General features: G+C 34.1%; 1 protein-coding gene across 2 annotated transcripts in view; it reads left to right on the top strand.

The window, feature by feature from the left end:
* The window catches only part of REV3L (REV3 like, DNA directed polymerase zeta catalytic subunit), a 191305-nt gene that overhangs the window by 68586 nt on the left and 104493 nt on the right, over positions 1-18226 (top strand). For both annotated transcript variants that reach the window (XM_059941399.1, XM_059941400.1), the window contains exons 4-9: positions 2797-2957; positions 8196-8295; positions 12667-12761; positions 13328-13432; positions 14459-14543; positions 14631-14779. In XM_059941399.1, the coding sequence (XP_059797382.1) occupies positions 2797-2957; positions 8196-8295; positions 12667-12761; positions 13328-13432; positions 14459-14543; positions 14631-14779 (695 nt within the window). The remainder of the gene's footprint in view (positions 1-2796; positions 2958-8195; positions 8296-12666; positions 12762-13327; positions 13433-14458; positions 14544-14630; positions 14780-18226) is intronic.

The raw sequence follows: 18226 nt of genomic DNA on the forward strand, positions 1-18226 counted from the left end.
GTAAAACAATTCCTCTTTTCACTAAATTGTTTTTGTTTTGGAAAACATAGGATTTTGTAATATATAAAACACTTATTTATGTTAACATATAATGGGTTTATTGTTGTTATTTTAAAATTAGTAAATAAGTTTCTTAAAATTTTCTGTTTTAACTTGATTTGGTAAGTGTCAATGGATATAAGCCACATAAACAAAAGCTCTTTGACTCTGTCAATAATTTTTAAGAATGAAAAGGGGTCCTGGGGCCAAAAGTTTGAGAACCATAAAAATAAAGCTCTCTTAATTTTCTGTCACAGATTCTTAAAATCTGTTCACAGCCATTCTGTCCTTCTCACTGCCTATTACAGTGGAAGAGATTTACCCCCTTACCTCTAAAGCTCATATTCCACCCTCTTTGACCTTTTCTTCCATCTGTCAGTTATCCCCATCTCCCTTTCCACACCATTTAAATATTAATAAGACTCTGTTAATTTTACACATACACACATTCATACTCAAAGACATTCATACTTACAGCTATTCTCCCAGAAGATTTTTTTTTTTTTTGCCTGTGTTGGGTCTTTGTTGCTGCGCATGGGCTTTTTCTCTAGTTGTAGCGAGCGGGGGCTACTCTTCCTTGCAGTGCACGGGCTTCTCATTGTGGTGGCTTCTCTTGTTGCAGAGCACGAGCTCTAGGTGCGCAGGCTTCAGTAGTTGTGGTGTGCAGGCTCAGTAGTTGTGGCACATGGGCTTAGTTGCTCCGCAGCATGTGGGATCTTCCCGGACCAGGGATCGAACCCGTGTCCCCTGCATTGGCAGACGGATTCTCAACCACTGCGCCACCAGGGAAGTCCCTTCCCGGAAGAATTTATCTATATTTTGTGTGTTCAGTATCTTACCTCCCATTCACTCTTTAACTTACTCCAATATAGGCTCTACTTCAACCATTTCACTCAAATTACCTTCATTAGTGACCTCAGTGTTGTTAAACCCAATTAACACCTCTTTGTCCTTACCTTTTGACTGCTTGTCAGTGCTTAGGTACCTTAAAATAAAGCTGCTTTGATGTAAACCTTTTCTGGTTTTCCTCATACCTTTCTGGTCATTCATGTTTACAACACTTTGTCGATTCCTCTTTTAACATTGTGGTTGTTTCTTGGACGTTTTCGTCTTAGGCATTGATTTTTTTCTCTCTATATGTGCCCTTCACTTTACAGTCTTATATACTCCCATTTTTTTAAATGTTTATGCATTTGGCTTCCAAATGTATATCAGCAGCTTGAATTTTCCTCCAGAGCTCCTGACCAGTATATCAAACCATCTACTGGATAAATAGAATAGCACTATAGTTAAGAGTGAGGGGTCAAGTCAGAGAAAATTTGGGTTGAATTTTAGCTCTTCCACTTTTTATTTGTGTGATTTTGGACAACATTTTGATCTAAGACCCAGTTTCTCTGTTTATAAAATGGAGATAGTAGTACCATAGGTAGTAAGAATTACTTGAGATTAAGCATTTAGAGCACCTAACACAGTGTCCAGTACATAGTGCCCCAAAATATGTTTGCTTCCTCTACTCTGTTAATAAAATTATCCTTATCCTCATCTTTATTATCATTTATTTCTAATATTTTTATAGAAATCTCCCTGAATGCTCCAGTATACCTAAACTCCAGTATGTCTAAAACTGAGTTTGTCTTTATTTCCTCTCCAAATAAAATCCCCAAACAAACCTGTTTTCTTCCAGTAATGTAGCACCACCAACTAGCTGCTTAACCAAGATATCTAGGCATTATCCTCAACTCATATTGTCTCACCCTCCATATCTAGTTAGTCATCAAGGCCTGACCATTTTATTTCTTATATGTCTCCTGAATCAACACATTTCCATGATCCTTGTTAAAGCCACCATCATCTTATTTTTTCCACAGTAATCTCTCATTCTCTGTCTCTAGTGTTCTTCATTCTCTAGCTAACCTGGTCATTTCATTTTCCTGCTCTTCACTTCACAGGCAAATTCCACCACCTTTTCAGATGTCTTTAATAGGCTCTGCATGATATGACTTCTCATTACCTCTCTACCCTCCCCCCACCACCACCATAGCCTCTGTCTCTAAGCCTCACTCAGTGGTTTCAGTTCTTGAATAAACCACATTTTCTTGTGACCATTTACATGTGCAATTTTATTCGCATGAAATACTCTTCTCCTCTCTGAGAAAAAGTATTTCCAGTTCATTGTTCAGTCTCCTGCTTTAGAGACTTCTCTTCAAGAAGGCTTTGCAGAAGCTAGTCTGGTTAATATCCCTTCTAGATGTTTCATATACTTCCCCTGCATAGCACTTGCACTATTTATAATTGCCTATTGTTTGTATTCCCCATCATGAAGGAAAAATAACTCAGAGAATAAAAATATCAAAAGTGGTAACATCTCTGTGTGGTTGATTGAGTCATATGTCCTTTTTTAGAATTTTTGTATAATCTTTTCAATTTTTTTTCTGAACTTTTTTAAAAAGCTCATATTTAAAAAATCCTTTTGACATTTTAGGTTTTTCAGTATAGTTAGCATTAAATTAGTTTTAGAAGTCAAAATATTCTTCATTCAAGGCATTTTTTGTCATTTTCTTTCAGAGCATGCACCTTACTTTAAAACTTGATTTTAAACTTTCAATTTCCAACAAAATACAAATTTCCAGTATAATTGAAATCAAAATTTTGTGTGCTAGTATAATGTGTTTTATTCTCTATATTTGTATAATCACCATTTCACTTAACATTTTAGGAAACATAATTTTATGATATAACTTTTTTTTTCTAATTTAGGATATGTGAACTTTTGCAAAGTGGAGCCATAATGAATAAATTTTATCAGCCTCATGAAGCGCATATTCCCTACCTCCTACAGCTCTTCATTGACTACAATCTGTATGGAATGAATTTAATAAATCTGGCTGCTGTCAAGTTCCGAAAAGCAAGGAGGAAAAGTAAGGTTAATTTTGCAAGTTCAAATTAAAGCTTTGAACAAGTATTATGTAATTTATGATTTATAAAATAATATATATTTAGAAAATAAATGCTGAGTGGATAAAGAATAAAAAGAAATATGCAAAAATGTCTTAGAGTGTATCAGGAAAAGAATCTCAAAGTAAATTTTTTTGGTAATAGCTTTATTGAGATATAATTCACATGCCTTACAATTCACTCATTTAAAATGGACACCTCTGTGGTTTTTAATATATTCACAGAGCTGTGCATCCATCACCACAATCAAATTTAGAACATTTTCAACACCTCTAAAGGAAATCCTATAGTCTTTATCAATCACCCCCAATCCTCCCATGCCTCCACCCCTTAGCAACCATGAATCTTCTTTCTGTCTCTCTGTTTGCCCATTCTGCACATCTCATATAAATGGAATCATATGTTTGTTTGTTTTCACTTAGCCTAATGTTTTCATGGTTCATCCATGTTGTGGCATGTATCAGTATTTCATTCCTTTTTATGGCCAGGTAATATTCTGCTATGAATATGCTACATCGTTTATTGATTCATCAATTGACGGATATTTGGGTTTCCTCCTTTTGGCTCTTATGAACAGTGCTGCTGTGAACATTCATGTACAAGTATTCGTGTAGCCGTATGTTTTCATTTCTCTTGGGCATATACCTAGGAATAGAATTTCTGGTTAAAATGCTGTAACATCTTTTGCATTTTATTGTTGGATTCCTTCTCCTCTACTTAAAACAAAGTGAAACCAACATTTTTCCTCCAACCCTGCTGTCCTTTCTGTTATAATTATTTTCTTCTCTTTCACTGACAAACTTTTACAACCAAAAGTTAGCTTTTTTTTCTCTTGTTGTTTACCAGCTATTCTTTTTTGGTTTAACTCCTTGGGTTTCTTCTACCATACCCAAACTGTGCTCTGAAAAGTAACCAGGGAGGACTTTTGCCCCCTGAATGGTGGGTTAGGTTATTGGGATCCACCCTCCTACTAAAACCAATTTAAGAACTAGGTAAGATTTTTTTTTTTTAAATCTTAATCTATCGCAGAGACTATAAACAATAAAGAAGTACTGGCCGAAAGAGGAGATAGAGTGCTGAAAACAGCCTTTGCCCTGAGGGGTTTGCTAATCCTGGCTGCCTCCATTGAGACAGCCTTACTAGGTGAGGGAGCCAGAAACAACAACTCAGGGCCTGCTGGACAGGTTGGAACCCTCCAGAGTAAGGTAGGGTTTCAAAGAGATAGACCCAAACTAGGAAGTGGAACAACTTTGAGGCATTTCAGCCCAGTTTGAATCTCCTGGGACTAAAAGAGATTCCCAAATCTAGAACTTCATCTTAGGTGGTGGAATCATTGGGTATCCATATGCCAGAAAATAAAAATAAGAGACCAGACAGATACTTCATACCTTGTATAAAAATTAACTCAAAATGGATCATAGACTTAAATGTAAAATATAAATCTATCAGACTTCTAGAAGAAAACAATGAGAAAATCTCCTGACAAGTTGATTTCGTCAAAGTTAAAAACTTTTTCTCTGTAAAAAATAATATTAAGAGAATAAAAAGATAAGTCACAGACTGGGAGAGAATATTTTCAAATTACATATCTGATAAAGTACTTATATCTTGAATATATAAAGAATTCCTAAAACTCGATAATAGGAAAGCAAACAACCCCATTAAAAATGGTCAAAAGACCTGAACAGACACTTCAACAAAGAAGAAGATATAAGGATGGCAAACAGGAATAGATGATTCTCAACAGTATATATCATTAGGGAAATGCATTTTTTTATTTATTTATTTATTTATTTATTTATTTATTTATTAAGAGCTCCTGACTTATTTATTTATTTATTTATTTATTTATTTATTTGACTGTGTTGGGTCTTCGTTTCTGTGCGAGGGCTTTCTCTAGTTGCGGTGAGCAGGGACCACTCTTCATTGCGGTGCGCGGGCTTTTCACTGTCGCGGCTTCTCTTGTTGCGGGGCACAGGCTGCAGACGCGCAGGCTCAGTAGTTGTGGCTCACGGGCCTAGTTGCTCCGCGGCCTGTGGGATCTTCCCAGACCAGGGCTCAAACCCATGTCCCCTGCATTGGCAGGCAGATTCTCAACCACTGCGCCACCAGGGAAGCCCGGGAAATGCATTTTAAAACCACAAAGAGCAACGATTACACGCCTATTAGAATGGTTAAAATCCAAAAAAAACTAGGCATAAACAAATGCTGGTAAGGATGGGAACAGCATCAACTCTCATTCATTGCTTGTGGGAAGGCAAAATGGTGTAGTCACTTTGGAAGACAGTTTGGCAGTTTCTTGTAATGTTAAATATAGACTTACCATATGACCCAGCAGTTACATTCGTGTATGTTTACCAAGTGATTTAAAACTCATGTCCACCTAAAAACCTGTATGCAAATGTATATAGCAACTTTATTTCATAATTGCTAAAAATCTAAAGTAACCAAGATGTCCACTCAATGGGGCAATGGATAAACTGTTAATATACCAAAACAGTGGAATGTTATTTATCAGTAAAACACATCAAGCTCTTGATTCATACAACATCGATGAATCTTTAATGCATTTTACTAAGTGAAAGAAGCTAGACCCAAAGGACTACAAGTTGTTTGATTTTATTCATACAACATTCTGGTAAAGGCAAAACTATAGAAATGTAAAACATATTAATGGTTGCCAGGAGTTGGAGAAGAGGAGAATGTTGACTACAAAGCCAATATATAGGGGAAATTTTAGGATGAAGGAATTATTCTGTATGTTACTGGCATGGTGGTATGATTCTGTGCATTCTTGAAACCCATGAAATTGTACCTTAACCAAGTATTGGTGGTTAACATCTCCAGTGATGGCATGTGGATATCGTGTCCCCTCTCATATGATATGATGAGGCTGCTTCACATCTGTGGTATTCTTCATGGAAACCCATAATAACAATCTAATCATGAGGAAAACATCAACGAACCCAGATTGGAGGACGTCCTATAGGGGAACTGACCAGTACTCATGACTGTCAAGGTCATGAAAAACAAGGAAAGACTGAGAAATAGACCAGAGGAGACTAGGGAGACATGATAACTAACTACAATGTGTGGTACCCTACATTGGATCCTGAAACAGAAAATGGAGAGTAGTGGATAAACTGCTGAAATTCAAATAAAGTGTATAGTGTAGCTAATACGAAGGTATCTGTGTCAGTTTTTTTGTTTTGACAGATGTGCTATAATGTAAAATGTTAACAATGGGAGGGGTGTGGTAAGCAGATTCAGAAACTGTACCATCCTTGTAACTTTCCTGTATTTAAAATTATTCCAAAATAAAAAGGTTATTGGGGGAAAAAAGAATAACAGTTTGGTTATCAGTGTCAAATATAGCTGGGAGTTCAAGAAGAATTGACGAATGGAAAAGGTTCTAGAGAATGTACGGGAGGTATTTATAGGAAAAGGAGGTCAGTTTTACAAAAGTTTGTTTCCAGTAGGTGAAAAAGCATGAGAAAAGTTTGAATTACCAAATACATGTAAGCCATTTATTTTAGTTATAAAAGTTAGATGAGTATTGGAAGGGATTTTTTTTCAAAATATGGAAAATTTTTACAATCTGAAGGCAGAAATAAATGAAATTTCGTTGGGGGAAATTACAAGCAGGGAAATTTCAAGTATGGTGAAATAAAATGTTTATTTTAGGTTTTTGTTTTGTAAAAAAAAATAGATAAAAGATTATAATGAAATCATGAAAAGAATAGGTGAATTTTTTTTGTATTTTGTCACGTAATATCAGACTCATAATTAAATGGACAGTAAACTTCTTATTGTAAATATGTTACATATATATGCACAACTTAACATTTTAATCTTGTAAGACAAGTTAATTTAGTACATAATGTAGTCTTTTGAAAGTAAATTCAAAAGTGAAAAATATTTAGAAATTTTAATATTACATATGCATATACCATTTTGTCTTATTATTCAGTTATATACTCAGTTGCCAAATGAAACGGAGATGTTGCTAATTACTGTTGTTAAGGTGAAGTATATAGAAGTAATTAAATAGAGTAAATATCTTTAGCATCACAGAGGGATTTTTTTACAGTTCTCCATAGTGGCTTTATATTACATTTTTAACATCCAGAGTTGAAAAGAATTATATATGTATTTATAAAAGAAAATAATACATAAAGTAGAGGTAAAGTGTGAATTCTTATACTGTGATAGATAACTTTGAATTAGTAAACTTGTATAGATTTTTCACTCATATAAATTTCTTAGAAAATAATATTTGTGTTTTAATTTACAACTTGCGAAGTAATTTCATATAAATGCCCTAGCCACATAACAGCAAAGCCTTCAAAAACTTCTGAAGGTATATAGAATCAGTTACATGGTTTGTTATGTGTTTTGTTAAAATAGCAAAGATGGTAAGTCTAATTAATTACATAATTTTGTGATCAAGCTAACCAAATAAGAAAAAGTATCAAATTTAGTTGGAGAGGATTGCAAATTTAATATCTTTCTTAATGTTAGGATTCCTTCTTTGCCACTCACTCAAGCTTTCTTTATCTGAAAATTTAAATGCCCCATAAGAGATCACAAAAAAATTGCTAAAATTTAGAGACTACTTCCAAAGCATGGCCCCAGGACTCTGTTTCTGCAGCTGGGACAACTAAGCAAATGCATAGTTCCCTCCAACTGCTAGTCAAATTGTATTTGCATTTGCCCCAGGTTTCCACTCACTGTTAACTGCCATTACTTTCGAAATGCATTGTGTATTTTCTTTTTATTCAGGGATTAGCATTAAAGTATGTTTTGAATTTTATCTGGAATCTGATTTCCACTAGAATTTTAGTTGAGGCTCATATAGAATACCCTAGGAATTTAAAGTCTACAAAAATTCTTAGTTCTTTATTTTTAAAATGAGATTTGAAGCATACCTATCACAATTGCGCATTTAAATGTATCATACTTTTATTCTAGTATGAAAGTATTGTGGCCATTTCTCTTTCATATCCATATATTGCAAATACTTTTCCCCATCTCGGTTTGGAATCGTTACTCTCCGCTGTGCATATGCATTCCGGTATGTTTATGAATTTTTAGGATACAATTTTAGGAACTGGTCATATGGGTTGTATACTAATATACTTAAAGGGTAATTATATGTAAGTTAAAAGTGGAACTTACCCCTTTTACCTTTTTATTCCTAGGTGATCCATTATGTGCGAGTGGATCTTGCAAGAATCAGCTACCAGGAAGAAATTCTCTTACTGGTACTTTATTTCGGTGGGAAGAAGACGAAATACCAAGGTTAGTTTATGTTGTAAAGGAAAGGAAAAGTTATTTACATATATCCTACTCTATTCAGAAATCAGTGGTTAGCATAATTTAATTTTAACCTTTATTATAATTGTTTTTTATCTATAAGTTTATCAAAAAAGCAAATCTCAACATTAGTGTATTACATGGATCATAGATTTCAAGAACAGCCCGTGAAAATAGCATGAAAATATACCTAGTTATTACCTAATTAATAAAAGAAATCTGGATGTGTTTATACTTCTCTCCAACATCCATCTTCTTTGTACATTCTAAATTGACATCCTATAACTTGTCAAGTAAAAATCGCATAATAAAATAACAATTTAAAACCTAAATGGCGGGACTTCCCTGGTGGCATAGTGGTTAAGAATCCATCTGCCAGTGCAGGGGACACGGGTTCGATCCGTGGTCTGGGAAGATCCCACATGCCGCGTAGCAACTAAGCCCCTGTGCCACAACTACTGAGCCTGTGCTCTAGAGCCCGTGAGCCACGACTTCTGAGCCCACGTACCTAGAGCCTGTGCTCTGCAAGAAGAGAAGACACCGCAGTGGGAAGCCCACACACCGCAGTGAAGAGTAGCCTCCACTCGCTGCAAATAGAGAAAGCCCACGCATAGCAAAAGAGACCCAACACAGCCAAAAAAAACCCTAAATGGCGAATATTTTTAATAAAAATAACCCCTAATTATTTCCAAATATTAAATATTTGTGGGGAAAAAAGTGGGTTGACATAATGTATATGAATAATACAACTTATAATTTCTTTTGACTTTTATTATTTATTAGACTTTCTTAGAGATGGTAACATATTCCAAATGTTTAGATTTCCCTACCATAAAGCAGATATATAATCAGTACCTATCTAAATTATCAGTAATAGCTTAATCTACATAGAACTCATAGGATTTCTGTTTTATGCCACAAAGTTGTTGCCCAAGCTTTCTTGATCCTTTTATTGATCATTTGGATATTGATAGGGTGGTATGGTTTCCTCTTTTCACTACACATATGTCACCTGATACTTTTTTTTAAATTTTATTTATGTATGTATGTATGTATGTATTTATTTATTTATGGCTGTGTTGGGTCTTCGTTTCTGTGCGAGGGCTTTCTCCAGTTGCAGCAAGCGGGGGCCACTCTTCATCGCGGTGCGCGGGCCTCTCACTATCGCGGCCTCTCTTGTTGCGGAGCACAGGCTCCAGACGCACAGGCTCAGCAATTGTGGCTCACGGGCCTAGTCGCTCCGCGGCATGTGGGATCTTCCCAGACCAGGGCTCGAACCCGTGTTCCCTGCATTGGCAGGCAGATTCTCAACCACTGCGCCACCAGGGAAGCCCTCCTGATACGTTTTTAAGCAGATATTTTTTATGTAAAGTGCAAAGTAGAAAAAGTGTTTAGTTAAATGACTTTATTTTTTATTTCAAAGTAAGAAAGTGTGAATTTATTAATCAGTTGAAGATAAACTGTCAAAATATTTGTTCAGAGCTTAATTTATATAGTTTAAGATCTTAATATGTTCTTCACAGAATTTCCATATTATAGAATTACTTGGGCTTTTTAAGACCTAAAATTAAGAGAGAATCTCATTAAATAATGATTGAAATACATTGTTTCATGACTGGAATATTATACCAGATTGAGACTTCAAAGACTTCAAATGGACAGTGACTTGCTTTACCTCTGGATTCAGTCAACATGTATCAGGACTTTTTGGTAGAAGTTGTATATGTACACATACACATGTACTTCTAGGTTCCTTCTCAGATACAGCAGAATTGTTTTTATAATTGTGTTGAAGTGGTATCAACTTTAGAAAGAGCATTATTTACCACATCAAATTCAATTTCTAATCAGTCCAGAGCAAAGTGACTGACAAACTATTTACTGTCTCATTTTTATGCCTGTGATACAGTTCCTCTATGTCTCTAAAATTGGAGCAAATCAACTTAACCCAAGGATTTTACCTACTCACTAGATCCCGTGGTTTTCAAAGTTCTACACTGAGTAACTTGTTTTTTGCACGATCAATTCAAGTTCAGGTTTATTTTTATTTGAAGCCTTTTTGAACAAACATCTTTCTGGTTAGGTCATAAGACTATAGTAAAGCTTCACTGCTTATGACTTAGTTTGGAGAAGCTCTCTGTATTATAATGAAAAGTTTGAATCATTACTTTTAAGAGCAAAGGTATGAAAAGGCAAACTAGTGAAACTAGACAAGGTATTCAGAATTAGAATTTATAATAAATGTAGGCTAGCTATATATTTTTGTCCCAAGTTTTTAGGATTCTTATATTAAACATGAAAATCCATAATTTCATCAAATACAGATAACATAATGTCAAACATTTTTGCCAAATCAGTGCTCTTAAATTTTATTAGTCTAATTTTTATCCCCAGTACTAGCACCTTCCTCTGGGTACCTTTTTTTGTTTGGTTTTTTTTTAACCCAAAAGTATTTTATATCCCTTCACAAATACTATTTCAAGGGCCATAACAAATAGAGAGCAACAAACTCATAATAAGAGTGCTGAGTTAGCAGCTGTACTAATCTTACCTGCTAGCTTGTTGTAAATTACCACATATCCTGGACCTTCAGGGTCATTTGCCAGAGTGTTGAATTCACAGAAGTTGAGTCTACGGCAGTAATATCAACCTGGCTGTCCATCAGAATGATCTGAAGAGATTTTTTAAATTGTAGATGTCTGAGCTCCACCCTCAGTGATTGTAATTACTGACTGTAATTGTCTGTTGTGTTAAGCTATGAACAGAAATGTTCAGAGAGGCATGGTTGGCTAAATACCATTGTATTGCTTATCTACCTTTCATGACTAAAGTGAATGGTCTACATGTATTTGCTGACTCAATTTTTTTACTCACTTTTTCTGTTTACTGGAAACAAATTTTTAATTCTGAAAACTACTTCCTTTCCCTAGGAACTCCTCCTATACTGAATGTCTGAAGTAGGCAAGAAATAGTTGTAAATTTCTACTATGAGATTGCATTTTTTAATGTTATTGTTTCCCTCCTTTGTCACAAATGTTCTACTCCTGGAAAATTCACCCTTGAAATGTATAATACAACGCTTCCAAAAGTGTGAAACTTTTTAGTATAAAGGAGAAAACTGTTGGCCAAAAACTATTTTATCTGGTACTTTAATTCATGGCATAACTGATGTTGGTAAATTATATGGGTAAAGAAGACAAGCTATATTGAGAATTACTTTTTCTGAAAGTTAAAGGGATGGATATATTGTGATAGGTTGACTAATATGTCCCTTCTCTATCAATGGTAAAAAGATATATGTGTGTGTTGTGTCTATGCATATATATAAATAGTAAAAGTTCTGTGGTTTAACAAATTAATCTCTAATATTCCATCAAAATTTCTATTCAAACACCCATTCCTTAGGTATAGACAATGGAAAATGAGGTTTTGTTAATGTTTCTCATAAAACATTTTAAAATGTTTCAAATATTAATGAAATCTTCTATCACCCACTTTCTAGTAAAAGTTCTCTCCTTTTCATTTGGTGTCCCTATTGGTAGGAGATCTGAATTTTAGAATGGATAAACTGGGATCCATACTAGTTGTCTTATGTTTATTCTGTCAAGCAGGGACATGTATATGGTGTCATCTTAAATCTTTCATGTGGCTCTGATGAAAAACAAAAATGCTTTTGAGTCAAAGAGCATTAGTGGGAAATAGTTCTCTGTAGTTCTCATAAAAAGTAATGACCTCATGGTGTCACCTCTTTTCCTAGCTATGATCCCACTATTGGACTCATGTGGTTTCTCAATTCTATAGTTATGGAAAATTTTTAAACATTCCCCAGCTCAGCAGTAGTTGAGGGCAGGGAGAACAGTATCATTTGCCCACTTTTCAGTATGTTCACCTCCCCTCATCTCTTGTTATATATATATATATATTCCCTCCTCATTTTTAAAAACCATCTACGATTGCGGAGATAGATGCCTCTGGGCAAATAATTGCATGTGTGTATGGTTTTTGATGCATCCCCTCTGTTGTCCCTCTGTTATTTTATCCCATCCTGCCCTGGATGTGACCCACATGCTGAAACATTGTACATTCCTTTTCTATAAAATATAATGAACCAAAATATGTAAAATAAACTCCAAAAGTATCTCAATGGAGTTGTGAATTTTGTGTTTCTCTTCCTGTTTTTCATTTCTTTGTATATACACACAGAGTATCAATTATGTCATGAATAATTGTGAATTAATATAGGGTCACTGGCTTTCCTGGTTACCACGTAAACATGAAAAATTGTTAAGTAATAAAAATCTTAAGAAAATTTTCTCTTACATAATTATTGTGTCTTTTGATACTTCTTTAATACAGCTCTTTAATACTGGAAGGTGTTGAACCACAGAGTACTTGTGAATTAGAAGTGGATGCTGTAGCTGCTGATATCTTAAATCGGTTGGACATTGAAGGTATGTACACAGTTATTCTTAATATATGTTTTTATTTTTAAAAATCCGTGACCAAAGGATGGAAAAAGTAGGGAAGAAAACATTACTGGGGAAGTGAAATTATTTAAAGAAGGAGGATGTAAAATGTTATGAAGATTTTTTTCTGTACCTCTGATGGGATAGTCATTATTTTTTCATTTATGCTTTCATTCATATGAGTTTGTTTGCATAGACATGAACCTAAAGTAAGTGTGACACTAAATAAATTAGCCATTATAAAAGAATTTACTATGCCTGCCTTTTAATTTTTTTATTTTCAGGTTATATACCAGGGAGGAGACTTTCAGGTCTGTTGGCTATCATCAAATGTTTGAATCTTATTCACTTGCTGTGTTTTTGGGAACTAGTAGGAAAACTAAAAAAGGAGTAATATAGTAAATATAGGTTGGGATAATTTGTCTGTTTTATTACACAAAGTAGGTAATTGTTTTTCTTAAAAGACAGTATTTTTTTTTAAGTATGGATTTTTTTAAGCAAGTATTTTTCACTTTGACCCTTGTAGTATTGAAGTATTATTATGATTACAGCTCAAATTGGTGGAAACCCTGGTCTACAGGCCATATGGGAAGATGAAAAGCAACGGCGAAGAAACAAAAATGAAACTTCTCAAATTAGTCAACCCGAATCACAAGGTATAAATGATTTTCTTTTAACTGGATATTTTAATGGAAAAGTTTAAGCCATTGAATTTTTACCTTGACATTAGATTTTGCTTTTCAGACTACCTTTAAATTTTCTATATATATTTTCCCTATTCTCATTGCTCTGAACCATAATTCTGTACCTCCAAAGTGTCACTCATTGTCTCTGTTCATATGAGAAATTGACATCTTCATTGGCCTTGGTTTTCACTGGTAGTACCTTTTTCTCCTTTTTCATTCTGTGGTATGTTTTAACCTCTTGTATTTCCAAATGAGCTATAGAATACTTACAGAAGAGCATGAATCCCAACTTAGAAACACTTCGTTTAGTTCATTACGCTTTGAAAATGTCACCCATGAAATTCTGCCCCCATGTTATTTTCTGGGTATGTCATATAAATTCTGACTTTGATTACCTTGTGTATCTCTGAAGAAAATACTCTAAAAATAGTAAATAGTAAAAAAAATTTTATTTTTTACTAAACCCTGCTATATTCAAAAAGAATTTGAAGGGGCTTAAGTAATGCCATGGATACAACAAAAATTTTTAAATAAAGGTAAAAGAATAGAAGACATAATTCAAAAGGCAAATGTATCTGAAATACAGTAGTAAGCCTATACTGAAGTCCAATTAAAATTTATATTATAATCTCTTGGACACTAAAAATCCTTTGATAAGTTTTGAATGCCTTTAATGCCTTTTAAAATAGAAATATTTTATAAAGGGAAAATTTCTAGGTTCAGGTTGTATGATACATTTATAGGTAGAAAATAATGTTTTTCTCTTTTAGATTTAAGTTATAGAACTTAATCTTAGACTGACTTTAAGTGCTTAATTTCATAGCTTCAGTAACAACCATTTCTCTTTTGTTTGATTTATAATAGGACTACTTTTAGGTGGTGTTATATGTGTCAAGGATAGGAAATTGCTACCATTTTAAAAGCTCTTCTAGGAAAAAGGAAAATATTTCATTCATTTGCTATCTACATTTTTTAATGCACTTTTAAAATTCAAAGATCGCAGGTTTGTGCCAGCAACAGAAAGTGAAAAAAATTTTCAGAAGAGACTTCAGGAAATTCTCAAACAGAATGATTTCTCTGTGTAAGTGGTTATTTATTATAGATCTCAGAACTAATTTTATTGCTTTGATATATAGTTTGTTATAAAGGATATGTTTTAATTAAGCAGAACATTATCAGGATCTGTGGACTACAGCGATGGATCCCAGGAGTTCTCTGCTGAATTAACATTGCACTCTGAGGTTCTGTCTCCTGAAATTCCTCACTGTACACCGGCTAATATGGTAGAAGTCCACAAAGACACAGAGTTGAGCAAAGGTGAGGTTTTCTTTCAAGTGTACAGAAAATACCATAACAGACATCCTGTGTATCTAGCACTGAGATATTAGTATTTGGTTGAGTTAGCTAAATTTTTTTTTTCCTAAGAAGTAAACATCATTGATGTAGCTAGCAGAAACCTCTCTCCCATTCTTTTACCTTTTCTTCATCTCTAGAGGTAAGCACTATTTTGAAGTTGGTACAAACTGTTACCATATATGATTTTATATTTTCTTATATATGTATGTCCAAAACATATACTATTATTTTAGGTTTTAGATTTTACATAAATGGTGTCCTACTTGGCGTAGATTAAGCAACTTGCTTTTTTCATTCAGCATTATGTTTTTTAACAACTTAATTGGGGTATAATTTATGTAACATAAAATTCACTCATTTTAAGTGTATAATTCAGTGATTTATAGTAAGTTTACAGAGTTGTACTAACATCTCCATAATTCAATTTTAGAATAGTTCCTTCTCAAAAGATTCTTTTTGTCCATTTGCAGTCATACCTACAACCCCAAGTAACCAATCATCTACTTTCTTGTCTCTTAAGATTTGCCTTTTCTTGGATATGTCATGTAAATGAAATCATACAAAATGTGATCTTTTGTGCCTTGCTTCTTTCACTTAGCATAATGTTTTCAGGCTCATCCATATTGGAGTATCTCTATCAGTATTTCATTCCATTTTATTGCCTAGTAGTATTGCATTCTACTGATATATTTTATTGACTAATTCATTAGTTGATGAAAATTTGAGTTGTTTTCACTTTTTGGCCCTTAAGAATAATGCTGCTCTGAACATTTATGTCTTTGTATGGGTATATATTTTCATGTTTCTTGAGTAGATACCAAGGAAGAGAATTGCTGGATCGTTTGATAAATTTGTGTTTAATTTTTAATAAATTGCCAAACTGTTTTCCAAAGTGACTGCACTGTTTTACATTCCCACCAGCAGTATATGAGGGTTTCAGAAACCCCACGTTCTCACTAACACTTGTTATTATCTGTCTTTTTTTATATAGCCATCCTAGTATGTGTGAAATGGCATCTCATTATGGTTTAATCATCATATCCCTCATGAATAATGATGTTGAGTATCTTTTGTGTCAGCAATAATAACTTTGAAATCTATCCTTGTTCTTACATGTTTCTAGGTCATTCATTTTAGCTGCTGATTAGCATTCTTTTGTAAGACTAAACAAGTGTTTCTGTTCTCTACAACTATTAGATGGTTTTCACTTTTGCACTGTTGTTAACAGTGTTACGTCTGTCACCTTGTGGCCATGTGCAAGAGTTTCTCTACAGAAGACATACAGAAGTGTAATTTGCCAGGTCTTAGGGTGTATGTATTATACTCTACCTAGATAGCATCTATTCTAACAGGGTTTTTGTAATACAGTTAGCTTACACATGATTGGTAAATAAGAGAATAATGAAAGTTTTACTTAGAAGTCATGCTGTTTCGCGTAAAATTTTTCTAGGCAAGGGGAGCCAGAATAGGAGGAGTAGAATTGCAGCCTTCAGAAGGAAAGGAAAAGCCCTCTTTTCAGTGCTGCATTGGCAGCAGGGGCTCTTTTGACTGTATTAAACAACAGCTAGAAATGAGCACCTACACCCACCCAGGGCTTCCTCCTTCCCTAGAGTTGCATCCTAGCATTGTGCCCTCGGTGACTCATGGCAGGTTTCACCCTCTCCTCAGTACTTTAATGGCAGCCTTCTGGCTCAGAGCTCTACTTCCATTTGCTTTGTCTTAGCATCTGCCAGCCCCATCCTAATCGAAATGTACCCAGAATTTCCATGCTATTATTTTCTGTGCATTTTTAATATCTGCTATGACAGCCTCCAGCCACACTGAGCTGCCTGCCTGACTGAGCAGTTTATTTCCTCGGGTACCAATTATTGATTTTGTTAGTGTTCTCATTACAGAGTTGCGTAAGTTTTGTCTTAGCCTTTTATTTTCCTTATAAGCTCAATTTTAGTGCTTAATTTTTCAGATTTTGAGGTATGTTAACAATAAAACTATCACATTTGGTAGTAAAGCCAGTATTTCAAAGTTGCTCTATAGAATGTACCTAAGTTTATATTCCCACGATGTGTTAGAGCTTATACTTCCCTACATCCTCAACAATATTTCATAGTGTAAGATGTAAAAATTTTTTGCCATTCTCATTCTTTGAAATCTAAATCTCCTTAGTTTAATCTGCATTTCCTGATTACTAATAAGTTTGAGCATTTGGATCTCTTTATCTGAGAATTGCTTATTCATGTTTTTTGCTCATTTTCTATTGGATCTGTACTCTTTTTCTTACTAATTTGTAGGAATTCCTCATATTTTCTGGATATCAAGCCTTTCTCAGTTATATTTATTGTAGAGATATTTTCTCCTCATGTAGAATTACACTTTAAAGTCTCCACAAAATTTTTGTTAGCTTTTTTTTTCAATTTTCGTCCCTTTTTTTTTAAAAGTGTTTTACGTGTCTTCAATTTTAACCTTAAATTTAACAATTGTTTTCCTTTACTGTTTGGTTTTTGAACCTGGTTTACAATTCCTTCCCTATCCGGATGTAATGAAAGTTTTCATCCTTAAGGTTTATGTGTGCTTACAGATTGGATTTTCACATATAGGTCTTCAATTCATCTGACATTTTACTTGTGTATATAGTAAGGATCTTATTGTTATTTATTTTTCTATATATAAAGAGCTAGTGGTTCCAACATATTTATTGAAAAGTTTTTTTTCCACTGAATTTCCCAACCTCGGTTTTGTTCTCCCATGTTAATATCATACTGTTGTAATTACTGTTGCTTTGTAAGTAATGATATATATCAGGAGCAGATCTGCCCTATTTAGCTTCAAAATTATCTTATTTACTCTTTTTTTTTAATACATCTTTATTGGAGTCTAATTGCTTTACCATGTTGTGTTAGTTTCTGCTGTACAACAAAGTGAATCAGTTATATGTATACATACATCCCCATAACCCCTCCCTCTTAAGCCTCCCTCCCACCCTCCCTATCCCACCCCGCTAGGTCGTCACAAAGCACCAAGATGATCTCCCTGTGCTATGCAGCAGCTTCCCGCTAGCCATCTACAAAATTGTCGTATTTACTCTTGATCTTTAAAAAAAGTTTTCCCATGTTAATTTTAAGATCAGATTGTTTTGTTTCTGGGAAGAACCCTGTTGAGATTTTATTGGAAATTTATTGAATTTATAGACCAATTTAGAAACATTTTAAGTCTTTCTATATACCAAATTAGCTCATTTATGCACATGATATATTTCTCAGTTTATTTGGTCTTCTTTCATGTCTTTCAATAAAGTTCTGCAATTTTTCTGGTAAAATTATTTTATATCTTTTATTAGATATACTCCAGGTGCCTTATAAATGTTGCAGTTTTAAGTTTATCTTTCAAAAATTAACATCATCTGGTATTAGG

This window comes from Balaenoptera ricei, chromosome 12 (genome assembly GCF_028023285.1).
Source record: "Balaenoptera ricei isolate mBalRic1 chromosome 12, mBalRic1.hap2, whole genome shotgun sequence".
In the NCBI taxonomy this organism is placed as follows: Eukaryota; Metazoa; Chordata; class Mammalia; order Artiodactyla; family Balaenopteridae; genus Balaenoptera; species Balaenoptera ricei.